Source organism: Pollicipes pollicipes, unplaced genomic scaffold, assembly GCF_011947565.3.
Source record: "Pollicipes pollicipes isolate AB1234 unplaced genomic scaffold, Ppol_2.1 Scaffold_5724;HRSCAF=6776_pilon_pilon_pilon, whole genome shotgun sequence".
NCBI lineage: Eukaryota > Metazoa > Arthropoda > Thecostraca > Pollicipedomorpha > Pollicipedidae > Pollicipes > Pollicipes pollicipes.
This window is the reverse complement of record NW_023596746.1, coordinates 53274417-53291332: the sequence shown is the minus strand read 5'-3', so window position 1 is coordinate 53291332 and position 16916 is coordinate 53274417. Positions and strand designations below refer to the sequence as shown.

The window sequence follows — 16916 nt, the reverse complement described above, 5'->3', positions numbered from 1 at the left end:
AAATCGCCCTTACCAGTCGAGTCCAACGCTCAGCTGTCGTCCACGTCCCGGTTCATTCTGACCCCGTCATCACAGCCCTGACAAGTCACGCAAATACGCACGAGGTCCAGCCCAGGCTCGATCGGCGCTGGCCCGACGCACCCTCCCGCGCCTTAAATCCCCAAACCCATCGCCCCTGCTGCCACAACGCTGCAGCCCAGCAGAGTTCGACGTGTTCGACGAGCGAGGCCGGACGGCGCCGTCGCCCGCCGCCGGCGAAAGTCGCCGCCGGCGGGCGAGTGCGGCCCCTCGCGGCCGGCGCCAGTCGCACTCCAGCGCCGTGTTAGCTCGGTTCGGACTGCCCCGGTCCCCGCTGGAGGTAGAGATATGGCGACCGGCGCCCGCGCCCCGGCCGGACCCTCCCCGCTGATGGCGCCGCCGCTGCTGCTGCTGCTGCTGCTGCTGGCGCCGAGGGCGGCCGCAGAGAGCGACCCGCTGGCGGTCGACAGGCAGGTGGGTGCAGACCAAACTGGGGCAGGTGGGTGCAAGCTGGGGGAGAGGGGTGCAGGCGGTGCACTGGGGTTGATGCAAGGGGTACATCAGAGAGATGAAGGGGATGCAGGTGGGCGGACTGAGAAGAGAGCAGTGTACGTGGATGGACTGGGAGTAGAGGGTCCAGTCACCCGAATGGACTGGAAGGAGAGGAATGCACGCGTATTGACTGAGGAGGGAGCGGCATTCATGCCACTCCCTTCTATGAGTGTCACTCATGTGTGTCAGCTCCTCAAAGAGTCAAAGTCGCCTGGAAGGGCTGTGAGGAGGTAACCCGGCTGACCCCTCCAGGAAGGGCTGCAAGCTCGAAAAAATCGTGCTTCGTCCACTATTGTTCCGAGCTGACTTTCTGTGGTAAATTTCATCTAATGTCATCCATTTCGACCTTTCATACGAGTGGCCGCTGTTTAATGCGCACCCGGGTGGCCGGATAAATACCCTTCGCTGGGGTGGGGATCAATTTTAATTCGTTGATATTTTCCATGTTTTCCTGGCAGCGGCGAGGTCAGCCGATCATCCCGGGTGGGGATGGCCTCGGCCGCCTGCGGGCTCCTCCCTCACAAGTGTGCAACAGCATTTGTTGAGACAGTGAGTGAGCGACGGCCGAAATCGTACTGGCGGAAATCGTGAATTTGTCAAGGTCGCGGAGCCGTATCGTTTTGAGCAGCGGCCGAACAGAGTCGTCGGATAATGCAGAGTGGGGACTCACAGCTGATTTACTGCATTTCACACCAGCATAATTCGACCGCGAGCTTATCTGGCATCGAATCTGAGGCACACGGAAACTATGAGAAACAGGAATGAACCCACGGGAAGTCGTCAGCCCGATCAAAATAGCCGGTGATATTTTCCTCAGAAATGTCCTTTTTTGTCATCATGTGCGTGTTCTTTACTAGAGGTTTGTGGTACTTTATGATCTGGACTAATGGAACCAAATTCAAAAAGGTCAATTGACAAATAGGTGCGTGATGACGAAACAAAAACGTCTCTGTAATAAAACATGTTGTCTATTTTGACAGCAGTGATGACCAGTGATGGGTTTCCCTCATATTCTTATGTTTTTGTGTGCTTTAGAATAAAATAGCTTTGGACTAATAGGCACCAATCGACTTTCTGTCTGATAATTATAGTGTGAAAAGGACGATACAAGAAATCAAACTAAATGCTCATGACGCTAATTCGTGCAGCGAACGCAGTTGTCAATCTATAGGTAGATCCCCTGACGTGGAAGTCAGCGATACGTTAAGACAGAACTTACGGGTCGATCGCCAGAGTCCGAAAGTTGCATGGTATTTATGTGTATTATGGAAGTAAACGAAGAAAGGGAGTGAACATTAAGCAAGTTTTTTGTAGTTTTTACATGGGCGGTGTAACTTTCGCATGATTCCGCAATGATTCTGTTGACCTATATATATATATGTATATAGTTCGACGCGGTGCGTGTTGTGCTTAGAGACAAAAATCACGGAGAAATATTGCATTTCAAACCCTGAAGTTAACTAACCCACTCACCCACACTGCTGACCCATCGCATGCATCCTTTCACGATTAGACGAACTTAGTCCTGACCGTCCAGCCTTCCCCAGCTGTCGAACGCGCCTAAAGGGATGTCCAACTTTGATGGCTTTACAATTAACGCGTCAAGCGGAGTGGTGGTACCTGATTCTGAGAAATACAAACTAATGAGGTCACACAAAGGCTCATGACTGCCGAATATCGACTTATACCACCCAATCGGTCCCCCAGCACAAACACCATATACAGCACCCACTGGAAGAGAATGTCCGTCCACGCGCCGTTCCATTCGTACGATTTAGATGGAGACTGGGACGTTAGAGTGCATCAGGTGTGAGTGATGCTTGGTTCAGATACGTTATTACTTTAATAAAACCCAAACCTTAACTATGTGAACCTTGAAAAACCTTGATGTGAACGTGCGTGAGCCTCAAAAACACCTTCATGTGCACAAATGTGAATCACATCCTTTCCACGAATAATGAAATTCAAATAGCAGAATATTTTTGACCCCCGGCAATCTTCGCCGCCCGTTGCCGTATTCTTTCACTGGTATTCATGGTTCTAATTAACCACCTTTGGCCGACGCAGGGGCATTGATCATGAGAAGCACTGTCAAAGACCCTGGTGCGCATCGGAGCAGCTCCAGTCAGAACTATCTGTGTAAGACAATGTCTCAAAACAGTAACCAATCCGATCTAGCCCCGCATTTCTCAAACGACCAGGATTTAAACGACCGTTCATTCTCAAGTTTGGAAGGAATCGGCTGCCCGTTACATCCTCCGTGGCGACGCCATGGTCGTCCATCCATTCCATGGATGGACGAAGTAGATTGCATGGGATCATAGATGTAAAAATGGCATGCTTAAGGATGCGGTGGGATCAGACCCCTCCCCCACTGCCCCATGCCATGGGGACAGAAAATGTCCAGGTAATAGAACGCGCCGCTTAGACGCCAGACAAAGACTCTCAAGCATAAAATTCCTTGTCGCTGTGACACGAGAAAGACCTTTCCTCTTTACGATGCTGTCACACGTTTATTAAGGAACGGCATTTGGCGGGAATTTTTGTTTGAATTATTGAGGTAAATTTCAAGCCTCAGTCGACCCCTTTAATCATTTAAAAATCATGTGACCCCTTTGAACCCCTGTTGCGATACTGTTATCTGTATATCACGGATTTGTTTGCCTGCTTGAACGTTTGCGTGCATTACGATGTCAGGCGTGGAGGCTCGTCGGACAAAAACAAATACGCAATGGGCAAGTTTTGAGGCAGATGCCCAGTATTAGCTTTACAAGCTATTTGCACATGAGTTAAATGTAATTTGTTCCATCCCTCTGGTTTATTTTACGTGGAAAGCGTATCTTCGGGGCCTCTTTTCCATTTTGAATCAGTCACTACCCCATTGTTAACTTGCCGCGCACATTTGGGCTCTGGTACGCTGGGGGTGCAAAGTTTGTTTTGAAAGCTATTAAGACTTGGGGGGCCGGTGGCCCACCCAAAAGAACACCACTTGACACCTCTGGGGAGCGCAGTAGGGTGCGAGCCTGATAGGGAGAAGTGTGCGGACGGCTGGAGGCTGCAAACCGATGCGTGTCGTTGGTAGAACTGTGTGGACCGTGAATGGACGTGGCGGCCCTTGGTTTGATCATTGACCTGCATGCAGACTAAAGCTGTTGCGCGCTGGAACCACTGGAAATAAAAGCACCCAGGCGTGTGAAGACACCGCAAATAAGAGTGCCCAGGCATGTAAAGACACTGGAAATAAAAGTCTCCAGACATGTGAAGCCACGGAGGGTGTTCGGCGGACGCACGGCAGAGGAGACAATGATGCATATGCTTGAGAGATGATCCTGTGCAGACAACATACCATTCTGAGCGGGTGAATGCTTAGGCGTATAGACGTTTATGCATGGGTGCGATTGGTGGGATGCAGACGGCCCAGGGAGACGCCGTGTTGCTGAAGAGAGGTTGGAGGAAGCGTGGCCAGCAAATGATGGAATTATTTGGGAGTGGGAGATCAAAAAAGGGAAGAGAATGCGGCATCGTAGCAACTCCCAGTTCCTCGCGGCTATTCGGTCCTCCGCTTGAAGGCAATGGGTGACGAACCCTCTTCCTGGGGGGGGAGGGGTTCTCAGTGGACCGCGTGGAAATCTTGTACAGCCGAGATAACCCATGCGCTGCATTACAATGTCAGCACTGGAGCCGGTACAAACGTAGCATTTTCTAAGTCCACATTTGCCGTTTTTCTGATAGCTGTGCACATTCTGATCAGGAATGTTACGAGTGTTGATCTCATCTCTTTTTTATTTGCAGATTGTGAGGTTTTAGAGGACACCGGCAGGCCAGATCCCGTCCCTAGGGCGGGCACAACGGAGATATTTAGAGGACGACCGGCAGGCCAGATCCCGTCCCTAGGGCGGGCACAACAGAGATATTTAGAGGACGACCGGCAGGCCAGATCCCGTCCCTAGAGCGGGCACAACGGAGATATTTAGAGGACACCGGCAGGCCAGATCCCGTCCCTAGGGCGGGCACAACGGAGATATTTAGAGGACGACCGGCAGGCCAGATCCCGTCCCCTAGAGCGGGCACAACGGAGATATTTAGAGGACGACCGGCAGGCCAGATCCCGTCCCTAGGGCGGGCACAACGGAGATATTTAGGGGACGACCGGCAGGCCAGATCCCGTCCCTAGGGCGGGCACAACGGAGATATTTAGAGGACGACCGGCAGGCCAGATCCCGTCCCCAGGGCGGGCACAACGGAGATATTTAGAGGACGACCGGCAGGCCAGATCCCGTCCCTAGAGCGGGCACAACGGAGATATTTAGAGGACGACCGGCAGGCCAGATCCCGTCCCCAGGGCGGGCACAACGGAGATATTTAGAGGACGACCGGCAGGCCAGATCCCGTCCCCAGGGCGGGCACAACGGAGATATTTAGGGGACGACCGGCAGGCCAGATCCCGTCCCCAGGGCGGGCACAACGGAGATATTTAGAGGACGACCGGCAGGCCAGATCCCGTCCCTAGGGCGGGCACAACGGAGATATTTAGGGGACGACCGGCAGGCCGGATCCCGTCCCTAGGGCGGGCACAACGGAGATATTTAGAGGACGACCGGCAGGCCAGATCCCGTCCCCAGGGCGGGCACAACGGAGATATTTAGAGGACGACCGGCAGGCCAGATCCCGTCCCCAGGGCGGGCACAACGGAGATATTTAGGGGACGACCGGCAGGCCAGATCCCGTCCCCAGGGCGGGCACAACGGAGATATTTAGAGGACGACCGGCAGGCCAGATCCCGTCCCTAGGGCGGGCACAACGGAGATATTTAGAGGACGACCGGCAGGCCAGATCCCGTCCCTAGGGCGGGCACAACGGAGATATTTAGAGGACACCGGCAGGCCAGATCCCGTCCCTAGGGCGGGCACAACGGAGATATTTCACAGAACTATGGGGCCAACAGTAATAATGAAGGGAAATTCGTTTATGGCGGAGCATCCTCGTGGAACTGCGACCGTGCTTTCCGTGGGTGAAACCAAACCGACAGTATCTGTTTGGTTGCGGATGTAAGGAAAGCGTGTATCATGGAAACTGCCTTATGGACCAGCTAATAAGCTTTAATGACAGGAACGTGTCGAGATGAGCATACAACGGTCTTGCACCATAAATGGCGCCGGCAGTAGAGGCGTGATGAATGGGCACCACAATCTCGGTCTCTGCATCACGGTCTCGAGAACGAGGCATGGTAAATGTGCTTGTGGAGCTACGAGCGTTACGGCTTCAAGTGAGCGGAATGTAGAGATGTTGCGTCAAGTTGCTGCAGCCAAGAGCAAAGCTGAATTTCAAATGGTTTACACGTAGCAGGATAGGACAGAGATTCTAAGTACTGTTGTATCTCAGGGACTGCTAAGCTAGCAAATCCGCCTCGAGGCAAAAAAGCGTGCCCTTGGCTTTAAATCCTATTGCGATCATGCATGGGAGGTTGATAGATTTCAGGTTCAGCTGTCTGTCCACTAACTGCAGTGGATTGGCGACACCGGCCATTGATTTTTCAACGATATTTCGGGGGCACTGAAGGTTGTACGCGAGGAGTAACGGATGGAGCATGCAGGAGCTGAGTATCCGTCGATATTTCTATTTCACATGGTCTTTGCGCCCATCCACCACTCGAATTGAGTTGAGTTTACCCCAATCGCTAGCTGGGTGGTTGTCTATGGTGTAAACAGGTGAAGATCTTGCAATTTTTCATTGGTTGGGTATCGCGGCCACCTCACGTTAATCACCGTGCTCTGATTCCGTTCCAGCCTAAAGTTTAAAGACGTTGAATTAGAACCACGGTACACACACCACATTGGATACCTGTCACGCCTGTAAGCACAAATTACAGGAGCTACGCCTCAAGGCACCAAATGGCCGCGTAGCTTTCTTCAGGACTGGACAGTGGGCGGCATTGTTTGAATGCTAGTTTGAAAGAAAAGTCAGCCACATCCTGTCCTCCTCCGATTATCCGTGGCCGTAGTGAGGCTGACTGCGTTTACCGGAGAAAGTTCGGTGGCGCACCTCCGCGCGCACTGCCGACCCGCTGCTGCCGAACAGGGGACGGGGGCATTCGGCCATTATGGTGGAATATGATAGGATTGCGTTCAGAACGTACGAAATAATTTCCTAAAACATTCAAAGCAACTGATTTCAGATACGTCATTGTTTGATAGATTCACACAAATAGACCCAGATACACCCGTTGGCCGCCGCCTAGTGCTAGCCGCCTAACCGACCTCGTGCGGCCTACGTAGACTGCAACGCCGAGCATCAGGGTCTGCGAGAATTTGTTGTATAATTCCTCTAATCGTGATTGTGATCGAAGGTTGAACATTCCCCGACGAATATGAGCTGGCTGTGTTTAATTTGTGAACCCATTTCGATCTACGTTCTTGCGTTCATCTTCGCTCATGGGGCACTCAATATCTCTGGAGAACTCATAAAACATGGCAAAACCCTCTGAGTTCTGTCGGCTTAAGGAGAGACCACTGAACCATCGTAAACCATATAGCAGCGGCGGATCATTCCATGCAGTCATTTATCACCCGCCGCCTCCAGTTAACACGCGCATAGGTGGTCGGAGAATGTCACGCGCTCGGATGAGGGGTCAATTTGACCCCTCCCTCTAAAATCCAAACAGGTTAGAGAGCTTGAGACGTAAAATTCACAAAATAAACTCACTGCTAAAACTTGACGTCGCAGGGTTATGACCCTCAGGTCGTATATGATTAAATAAGGTCAAACTTCAGATTGGTTCCCGAAGTACATCCTAACCTGGACATGTAACCTCCTTGAGCTAGGTGCGCGAGGGCGCACCCAGCACATTACCACTCAATGTCGGATGATGAAGTCGAGTACGCTGGAAACGTGACCGCCCTAGTCGTCTATGTCCGTCTGACCGACACTCAGTGTCAGATGATGAAGTCGAGTACGCCGGAAACGTGACCGCCCTAGTCGTCTATGCCCGTCTGACTGACACGACCCTACCTATCCTGCAGGAGTTTCAGACTCAACAAGAGGAACACCGCAGTCATATGAAGTTCGAGCGAGGAAGTGGTGTACGGAGTACAACCAGGTGAGGGAGGACGATGTCCGCAAATGTGGGGAGATGTGGATGTGTCGCAATGACAGAGACACGTTACTTGAATTTCTGTGTTTCACTTATTAAAGGCAGTGGGCCTGTTAAGTTTTTTTTTCATCGAGCAAGTAGGTCGTTAGTGTTACCACAAGCGCCTTTTCAGCAAGAAAAATTGCAGCATCAGACACGTGAACACTTTTGTATTTGAACAAGCACTTTCGTACTATGACAGTAAAGCGCCATCATACACCATGGGGCCAGTACCGTAACACACCGAACAAAACACATCAGAGTGTGCTGACCACAGACTTGCAGCTGACGTCAGCCATCACTCTCCACTGGCGTCAGCCATCACTCTTCACTGGCGTCAGCCATCACTCTCCACAGGCGTCAACCATCACTCTCCACTGGCGTCAGCCATCACTCTCCACTGACGTCAGCCATCACTCTCCCTCTCCGCCGGCCAGCCACTCCCCTTTATCGACTCCAGTCACCACCTTCCACTGGCGTCAGTGGCCACCTCTCACTAATGTCAGCCACCACATTCCATTGCCGTTAGCCCCCCCTCCTGACGGCGACCGTCTCCGCCCGCAGCGCACCTGAGGCCCGGAGCGTCGGCGGCGGTGGGGAGCCGGCCGCGCCCGTGCCCAGCGACAACTATGCCACGGCGAGTCGGGGCCGTGTGGAACGGCTGCCGGCGCCGACGGCGCTGCGCCAGTTCCGCGGTAGCCCTCGGCTCAGCACTAAGCCGCCGTTCGTGGCCAGCCGGCGCACCAGCGCCAGCAGCGCCGCAGACGAGTTCCAGCCCGTCACCGGCGCGCCGCCGAGCCCGCCGCGAGCGCCGGCGCCGGCGGCGGGCTCGGCACCGGCGCCGGCTGCGCGGCGCCGGGAGCCGTTCCGAGCGAGCGAGCGGCTACCGGCGCTGGAGGAGACGGCGGCGCCGGCGCGCCGGCCCCAGTTCGCCGGTCACGTTAGCACGTACAGGCCGGCGGTGAACGTGACGGCGCTGCTGGCGCAGGCGCGCCGCGCCGCCGCCGCCCCCGCCTGGGCCGACAACGACGAGGCGCCGGCCAGGATCGAGACCTACAAGAGCCGCGTCAACGCCATCAACGGGCTGTGGGCGCAGGAGCGCGCCACTGCGCAGCCGTCGCCCAGCGTCTCTCCCGTGCTGACACACCTGGCGGAGAATGGCCGCGGCACCGCGCGACCCACGGCGGCCCCGCCGCGCCCGAGCGCGGGCGGAACTACCAGAGCTGGGGTCCCCGCCGAGCCGACCCCGGCCGCCGCCGCTGCGCTGACGCCTGCTGACGAGCGGCACTACGACGCGGCCGGCGGGCGCGACCGACTGGTGTCGACCACGCGCCGGCCCGACACCCGCCGCCGACAACGCAACAGGAAGCGGCGGCCGCACAAGACCCCCAGCGGCGGCTACCTCAAGATTAGCTCAGGCGTGCCCTCGAAGACCTATGGGACGCCAACAAGGGCCTACGGGACGCCAACGAAGGCCTACGGGACACCAACGAAGAGCTACGGAGCACCTTCTCAGAGCTACGACGCTCCCTCGCATGCTTACGACGCTCCCTCGCAGACTTCTGACGAGCCCTCGCAGACTTACGACGCCCCCTCGCCGAGTTACAACAGGCCGGCGGCTCATCCAAACGCCATACCTGCCGTCCATAAGCCGCTGGCGGCGCCGGCGACGACGCCGGCACCGGTCACGTACCCTAGCCCCACCTTCCAGCCGCAGTTGATCCCGACCTATTCCCCCCAGACGTCCCCGGCCGGACCAGCGTACTCTACCGCCACATCAACCGCCGGGCAGACGTACGGAGCGCCAACGACTCAGAACACAGCACCGCAGGCCGGGCAAACTTACGCAGCACCGCAGGCCGGGCAAACTTACACAGCACCGCAGGCCGGGCAAACGTACGCAGTACCGCAAGCTGGGCAAACTTACGCAGCACCGCAGGCCGGGCAAACTTACGCAGCACCGCAGGCCGGGCAAACTTACGCAGCACCGCAAGCTGGGGAAACGTACGCAGCACCGCAAGCTGGGCAAACTACTTACGCAGCACCGCAGGCCGGGCAAACTTACGCAGCACCGCAGTCCGGGCAAACTTACGTAGCACCGCAGGCCGGGCAAACTTACGCAGCACCGCAGGCCGGGCAAACGTACGCAGCACCGCAGGCCGGGCAAACTTACGTAGCACCGCAACCCGCGAAAACTTACGTAGCACCGCAGGTTGTCAATACGTATTCACCCCAGCAGACTGGGAATAAGAACTCAGCACCACAGACTGGACAGACGTACATCGCCCCGGTTGCAGTGCAGCAGTCTTACTCAACCCCGGCCCCAGCCCAGCAGTCCTATTCAGCCCCAGCCCAGCAGTCCTACTCAACCCCGGCCCCAGCCCAGCAGTCCTATTCAGCCCCAGCCCAGCAGGCCTACTCAACCCCGGCCCCAGCCCAGCAGTCCTATTCAGCCCCAGCCCAGCAGTCCCACTCAACCCCGGCCCTAGCCCAGCAGTCCCATCCAGCCCCAGCCCAGCAGGGCTACTCAACCCCGGCCCCAGCCCAGCAGTCCTATTCAATCCCAGCCCAGCAGTCCTACTCAACCCCGGTCCCAGCCCAGCAGTCCTATTCAGCCCCAGCCCAGCAGCCCTACTCAACCCCAGCGCCGGCCCAGCAGACGTACGCGTCCCTAGCACCGGCCCAGCAGTCGTACGCGTCCCTAGCACCGGCCGGCCAGTCTTACCTCAGCGTGACCCGCACCATCAGTCCGGCGGCGCACGGCGGCGGGCCCGACGTCACCATCTCCCACCACACTCTCCTGCCGAGCGGCGGAGGCCACGCCCCGCCCTCGCCCGCCACCTACACAGGCCGGCGGAGCGAGTCGGCGCCGGCCAGCGCAGAGCCGCAGGTGGTGGCCACCGCGGCGTACGGCAGCGGGAGCGGTGTGCTCCCCGCGCCGCCCGGTACAGCGCTACCCGCCACGACGGCGGCGGCGGCGCGCGCCGAGCAGCAGGCGTCGCAGCTGCAGACGGTAGTGACCAGCCCGGAGGGGCCGCAGACGACGGCCAACATCGGGCTCTGGACGCTAGAGACGACGGTGGACAGTCCGCACCACGCGGACGGTACGACGGCGCCGCCGGCCGCCGACGAGCCGCATCACCACCCGCACCACCCCGTCGGCGGGGACGGACGCGAGCCGCACCATCCGCACCATCCCGCCGCCGACGAGCCGCACCACCACCCGCACCACCCCGTCGGCAATGACAGACACGAGCACGGCAGCCACGGTGACGCCGAGGAGCACTTCGTCGTCGAGAACGAGATAGCCGACTACCAGCCGAGCTTCGAAGAGACGGAGTTGGCGCCGCGCCGCCCGGTGCCGGGGCGGGGGCGCCGGCGACGTCCTCGGGGCCAGCGCTGCTCCTGCCGGCGCCGGCACCGGAAGGCGTCCCCCGGCGGCCTCTGGCACTGGTCACAGCTGCCGTTCTCCCTGATGCCGTTCCAGTCGCTCCGCCGGTCGCAGGGAGCGGCGCGGCGCGCCCACCGGCGCCGCGTGCGCTCCGCCGACCTGTCCGCCTGGCTGCGGCGGCGCGGCCTGGTCAGCGACGAGCCCGCCAGCCGCACGTACCACTGTGGGCGGCGACGGCCGCGGCGCGCGCCTGTTCGACGGTCCACTGAGCGTGCCTCTCAGCACGCACAGCCGGCCGTTCCTGCACACGCTGCGGCCGCAGGTGCTACCGCCGCCGGCGCGCAGCTTCGTGCCGCTGGAGGCGCCGACCGAACCCTCGCTGAGGGACGCCGTGCCGGTGGGAGTCAGCCAGCGGCGAGACGCGGGCCGGCTGCGGCCGGGGGCTGCTGCTGGCGCGGCCGGCGCCGCTACGGCGGACGCGACCACGACGGTTGCGGCTGGCGAGGAGGCCGCGGAGATCAGCACAGAGACGGCCCTCACCACGCCGCCCGTCACCCGCGGCGCGGTGTCAGAGACGACGGCGGTGAGCGGCACCACGCCACGAGCGCTGCACCTGTCCCTGACGCCTGGCGGCCACATACCGCGCCTGCCCCAGCCGCTGGCGCAGACGCAGGTGCCGCACGGGTTTCGGCAGTACTTCGCCTCGGGACTGCCCGCTGGCCGCAGTCGCGCCAAGACGTACTACGTGAACAGGAAGCCGACCGGCGCGGAGGAGACCGCGGACTCTGTGGAGGGGGCCACGGCTGTCCCGGCGCTCGGTGTGGAGACGTTCACCGTCTCTGGGGCTCTGTCTGTTGAAGATACGGCAGGAAGGGAATCGGGTGAAGACGAAATCACGGGGACCGGCGACGTCAATACACAGTCCCCGTTCGTGACTGCCGATTTCAGCACCGCCCCCGAGATCCCAGAGCAAGAAGTTTTCGCGGAAGTCACAACGACCAGGCCAACCACGCAGCCTGCGACACATAAACCCGAAGAAACCACGACCGAGCACCGCCTGCCGATCCCGACGGGGCCGACCACTGTCAACGAGTATGTGGCCACTCTGCAGCCGTATCGCATCACCGCCGACCAGCCGCGGAAGCATACCATCACCACTGACCAGCCGCGGAAGCTGAGCATCACCACCGACGAGCTGCGGAAGCACACCATCACCACTGACCTGCCGCGGAGGCACACCATCACCACTGACCAACCGCGGAAGCACACCATCACCACTGACCAGCCGCGGAAGCACACCATCACCACTGACCAGCCGCAGAAGCTGAGCATCACCGCCGACCAGCTGCGGAAGCACACTATCACTACTGACCAGCCGCGGAAGCACACCACCCAGCTCGAGTCCCGGTTCGCCCCCGCCGCGCGCACCAAGCCCACGTCGGCGCCACACCCCAAGCGGACTAAGAAGCCGCTTCTCAGCCGGCGCCGGCCTGTCATCCCCGACGGCGGCCGCCGCGAGCAGGCGGTGCCGCGGCCGGCGGTGGCCGGTCACCAGCAGGCGGCGGCCGGTCACCAGCAGGCGGCGGGCCGGTCATCAGCACGTGGCGGCCGGTCACCAGCAGGCGGCGGCCGGTCACCAGCAGGCGGCGGCCGGTCATCAGCAGGCGGCGGCCGGCCATCAGCAGGCGGTGCCGCGGCCGGCGGCGGCCGGTCACCAGCAGGCGGCGCCGGCCGCCGGAAATGCCGACTTCCGGCCGGCACCCTGGTTCCGCGGTCTGGCCGACATCAGCACGTTAGGCGAACGCGTCATCACGCAGGTGGCGGCGCCCCAGCTGCTGGCCGGCGGTCGGCGCTCGTGAGGGCCCGGGCGGCGGCCCGGGCGGCGGCAGGGGCGCTGGCCAGGCCGGCAAGGCTGCCCGCGGCCGACGACGCGCGGTGCGGCTCACTCGGGCGACGCGTCCTCCGGAGCGCGGCACGCATATGCCACGAGGCGGCACGACGGGCGCCGCTGACGTCATGCCGTGCTTGCCGCGCCGCGCCGCGCTGTCGCCGTTGCCTGCGGCCGGCCGGCGGGCGCGTTTGACTGAGGTAATCGCGGAAGGGATCGGCGGCGGCGTGCTGCTCTTCTGGAAAATGATGCCGCGTGACGTCATGCGGGCAGCGCCGACGGGAAAAAGCGCCGCGTTGCGCGTGGACCGATATCGCTCACGAGCGCGCCTCTGCCGTGACACAACGACTGGGCAAGTCCCAGGAACATGAGGTGAAAGTGTATGAATACGAGCGAGAATGTGTTTTGTACGGGTCACCGAGGTCCATCGTCGGGCTCACATCGTCTGCATGAGTGCGTTCGGCTCGAGAAGGATGACTGTTGTCGCGCAGCTAGCGACAAATTCTAGAAGTGTCCTTTATTGCCGCAGTACATTTAAATCTAAGGTGCTGAGAGAATGTATTGCCGTTGATTCCAGTGACGTGTATTTTGTGTGCCCGCGCCAGTGACTGCCGAAGTTCGGGCGGATGGTGCGCGATGGCAGAGAATGCGCCTTGCCGCAAAGCGTTTCAACAATTGTGCCGCGGAGATATGCATGCTCCAGTAAGATTGCAACCATTGTAATGAGTCATTGTTCCGCTCTGAAATACAAAAAACGGCCTTCCGCATCGTTTTAGCCCAAACTCTCCACTTCTGCTGGCCCACCTATAGCCCACATAGGCCCTCGAGAACGTAAGATAAGCCCTCGATGAGATGCGATTATCACGACAGAATAATGCAGCGTCATGCTTCTGAAGACATCTTCCCCTTTTCCACGCGCCATCACAGTATGATCCAGCAGCGCCGCCGCGGGTCGGAGTGTCATGGAGGGGGGGGGGGGGGGGCGCCGGGGGCAGCCGGGCGGCGCGCCGCCGGAACCAGTTACGGCGTCACCCTGGCTGCGCGGGCGGCGAAAGTGGCGCGGCCGCGTCGGCACGGATGGCCAGCAGAGGTGATCACGACGGCCCGCAGGCCGCACCACTCGTGGCACCGTCACACGGCGCCGGCCGAGCTTGTCGGCACATCCGGAAGGTCACCACTGCCCGACAGGCATTACGGACGTGGTGGGCCACACTGGGTCACAGCACTCAACAGCTCTACCAACCTGCCACTCGTCCAAACTCCGACAAAATCAGTAGCTCTGGCAGCGAGCAACATTGTGTTTCAACAAGTCCGGACGCGAACAGACGAGAGCATCGCGCACGCCATTTTCTGTAACTGTCTCAAACCACTTGTGTTATATCCCCATTCATCTGAAACACAACTTTTGGGCGCCAAACGCCAAAGAAAGAAAAAATGAAACGATGCCAAACGCAGAGAGAAAGTAAAACTGCTGCCTAACGGTGACCCAGTTCATAATCATTTCACCAATATGGCTGCAAGGAATGTTGACGAGCAGGAAGGGGATATGTACATATATATCATACGCATAGATCCCCTTTCAGCACTTGTGGGGGGGAATTGTCTCAGGTGGCGGAGACCGACCGGAAGGCCGAGACATGTTTGGACTGCATCACGCCCAACCGACTTGTACGCTGACAGGTGAAAGCCCGGAGGGGTTCTATCTGATGAGAAGGAGTACGGTTTGGATGCGTTGGGCTTGAGAACGTGAATATGAAACTATGATGCCAGAGAGGACAGGGTGATTTTCATGCGTTGGATGAGGGAATTAAGGTTGCGTTTGGTATCGAATATACGGATTTGGGCGTCGTCAACGCGCTGGGTCACATGAGCGTCTCTTGCGTGCAGGCTGAGGTCTTTGGCAAAGGTTGTACATAAAAGAGGACTGAGAGGTGATCTTTTAAAGACTCCCATAGTATTTGGGACCATAGTATTGGAACCGTAGCATTGGATTAGACTACTTTGTCACCAGAAGGAGAAGAGATGCTGACTAGCTGGGAAGAACCAAAAAGGTAGGAGAGCCCATTCGAATCCATGTCATAGAGCTGGAGATTGAAAAGTAGGTAAGAATGAGGAATAACGTCGAAATATTTACTGAGACCCAAGAAGCATAGGAGTGAAAGATGGCCACGTTCCATGCTGGAAAAGATGTGGTTGTTTTCGGTGAGCAGAGCAGCCTCTGTGGAACGGCATGTTCGGAAACCATGTTGGGAGGAGGACAGAAAATGACTGCCGACATGTAGGGGAACACCTTGTGCTGCACCACACGCTCGACAAGCTTGGCTACGATAGGCACGTCAGAACTGGCATAGTTTTTGGAAACCAGGGTTGGCTCTCCTGATTTGAAAAATAGGATGAGCCATGGAGTGCCTCTAGGAATAGGAAAATCACAGGTGGTCAGGCAAGTGTTGACAATATGGAGAAGGATGTGGCCGATGATGTCAAAACAGGGGAGCAGGACACAAATACATTAGGGCCACACGCTCTAGAACGCATCATGGGGAATATGACCTCATGCAGCCCGCCAAGGGTCACACCAGTCATCCGGAAATCTCAATCACCCACTCTGGGCACCCACTCTGGGCACCCACTCTGGGCACCCACTCTGGGCACCCAGTCTGGGCACCCACAAGCACCCACTCTGGGCAGGCGGCATGGGGCGTCAGGTGGCTGCCCGAGAACGACCAGGCTGACTGTAACACGGGGGCCGACATTGATAAAGTAGGCATTCATCTCATCCGGGGTGGAGGCAGGAAGATTGTGTGTACTGTTCCTCTTCCCGCTAACATCGGACGGATAACGCGGCACAGGGCACTGCTCCTCTGCTCATGCGGCCTCTCCTCGGCTTCCGCCCGGCACGTCTGATCGCCTGATTCACGCCTGATCGCCGACCTCACCACCCGGTCCAAGGAGCGGAAAGCCGGCGATCTCCCCTCACAATCTCAGACACGCCCCCCCCCCCCGCGTGTCATAAGGTCAAGGACCACCGGGGGGACAGCTGGTGCGCCTGGGCTCCCCACTGACATAAGCTCGGTCGGGGCGTGTTTGTCAGTGATTGGTAGAACACAGTCAGGCAGGCAGGACCACATATCAGCGACTAATGGGATGCTCAAAACACCAGACCAGTCGGCGTAGTACAAATGACGAAGCAAATAAACATGAAAAATGTTTGTCAACGGTCGAGGGAGGATTTGGTTAGCCCTGACACGGTATTTTGGCAAAAGTAAGAGCGCGCGAACAAAATGGCGAGGGATAAGAGCGCATTTAATAGCTCCAATATGCTAAACGACGGCATCTGACTTACAAATGACCGCGTCTAAAAGTGGCCTAGAAGAAAGGTGGAGTCTCCAACAAACTGGTGGAGATGAAACGATCGGAACATCTCCTTCACCCGGTCCTTCAACCAGTGCCACTGGATCGGGTGTTCCCCCTGCGACGGGCGACCACGTGAGGCCAGCCTGGCGAGGCTCTGGCAGCTAAATAATCTCAGATGCACCGGGACTGACGTCATGCTGGCGTCATCTTGGTCATAGACGTAGGAACGTTTCTAAAGTGAGGGGGGTCAAGCTCAGGGTTACTTCAGGCACGTTTTCTGGAAAGCGAGCCTGATGACCGGCGGGGGGAAGGGATGGAGGTTGTTATCGCTCTTTATTCAAATGTAACGGCTGCTCTGCTAGATATGCATCTAGAGCTGTTTGGCACTGGTGTACAATCTTGCCTATTCGGCTCATCTGTCATTTAGCAAATCAGGCTATCCAGCTTCCCTATATTATGCGTCCATTTTAACATTGTCTTTCCTGGGGAGGCGAAATTCCACGAGCGGGTGGGCATTTTAGGTCATTAAGGAAGCATCTGCCTCCACAGTGTAGATGCCAAAATACGGTCTGGATATAGGCTGA

At 58.2% G+C, this 16916-nt stretch overlaps 1 protein-coding gene and 1 long non-coding RNA gene across 2 annotated transcripts; both read left to right on the top strand.

The window, feature by feature from the left end:
• Positions 1-332: 332 nt before the first annotated feature.
• Positions 333-8283, top strand: LOC119102338 (uncharacterized). The gene is made up of 3 exons (XR_005094686.1): positions 333-492; positions 7590-7666; positions 8264-8283. It is a non-coding gene; the product is annotated as an uncharacterized LOC119102338 (long non-coding RNA).
• A 45-nt stretch (positions 8284-8328) lies between these two features.
• On the top strand, positions 8329-14870 carry LOC119103195 (paternally-expressed gene 3 protein). Its single transcript, XM_037226640.1, has 7 exons — positions 8329-8336; positions 8744-8870; positions 8982-10531; positions 10787-11038; positions 11373-11487; positions 11746-12568; positions 14866-14870. Exons 1-7 carry the CDS (start codon positions 8329-8331, stop codon positions 14868-14870), a joined length of 2880 nt encoding a protein of 959 aa, XP_037082535.1.
• Positions 14871-16916: the final 2046 nt, after the last annotated feature.

Excerpts from the sequence above, each read along its gene's own strand:
- LOC119103195 (XM_037226640.1), top strand. Across the intron at positions 11,039-11,372 it reads CCGAGCTTCGAAGAGACGGA|CACGCACAGCCGGCCGTTCC; the intron begins GTTGGCGCCGCG and ends CGTGCCTCTCAG. Across the intron at positions 11,488-11,745 it reads CGCTGAGGGACGCCGTGCCG|CCGCTGGCGCAGACGCAGGT; the intron begins GTGGGAGTCAGC and ends CGCCTGCCCCAG.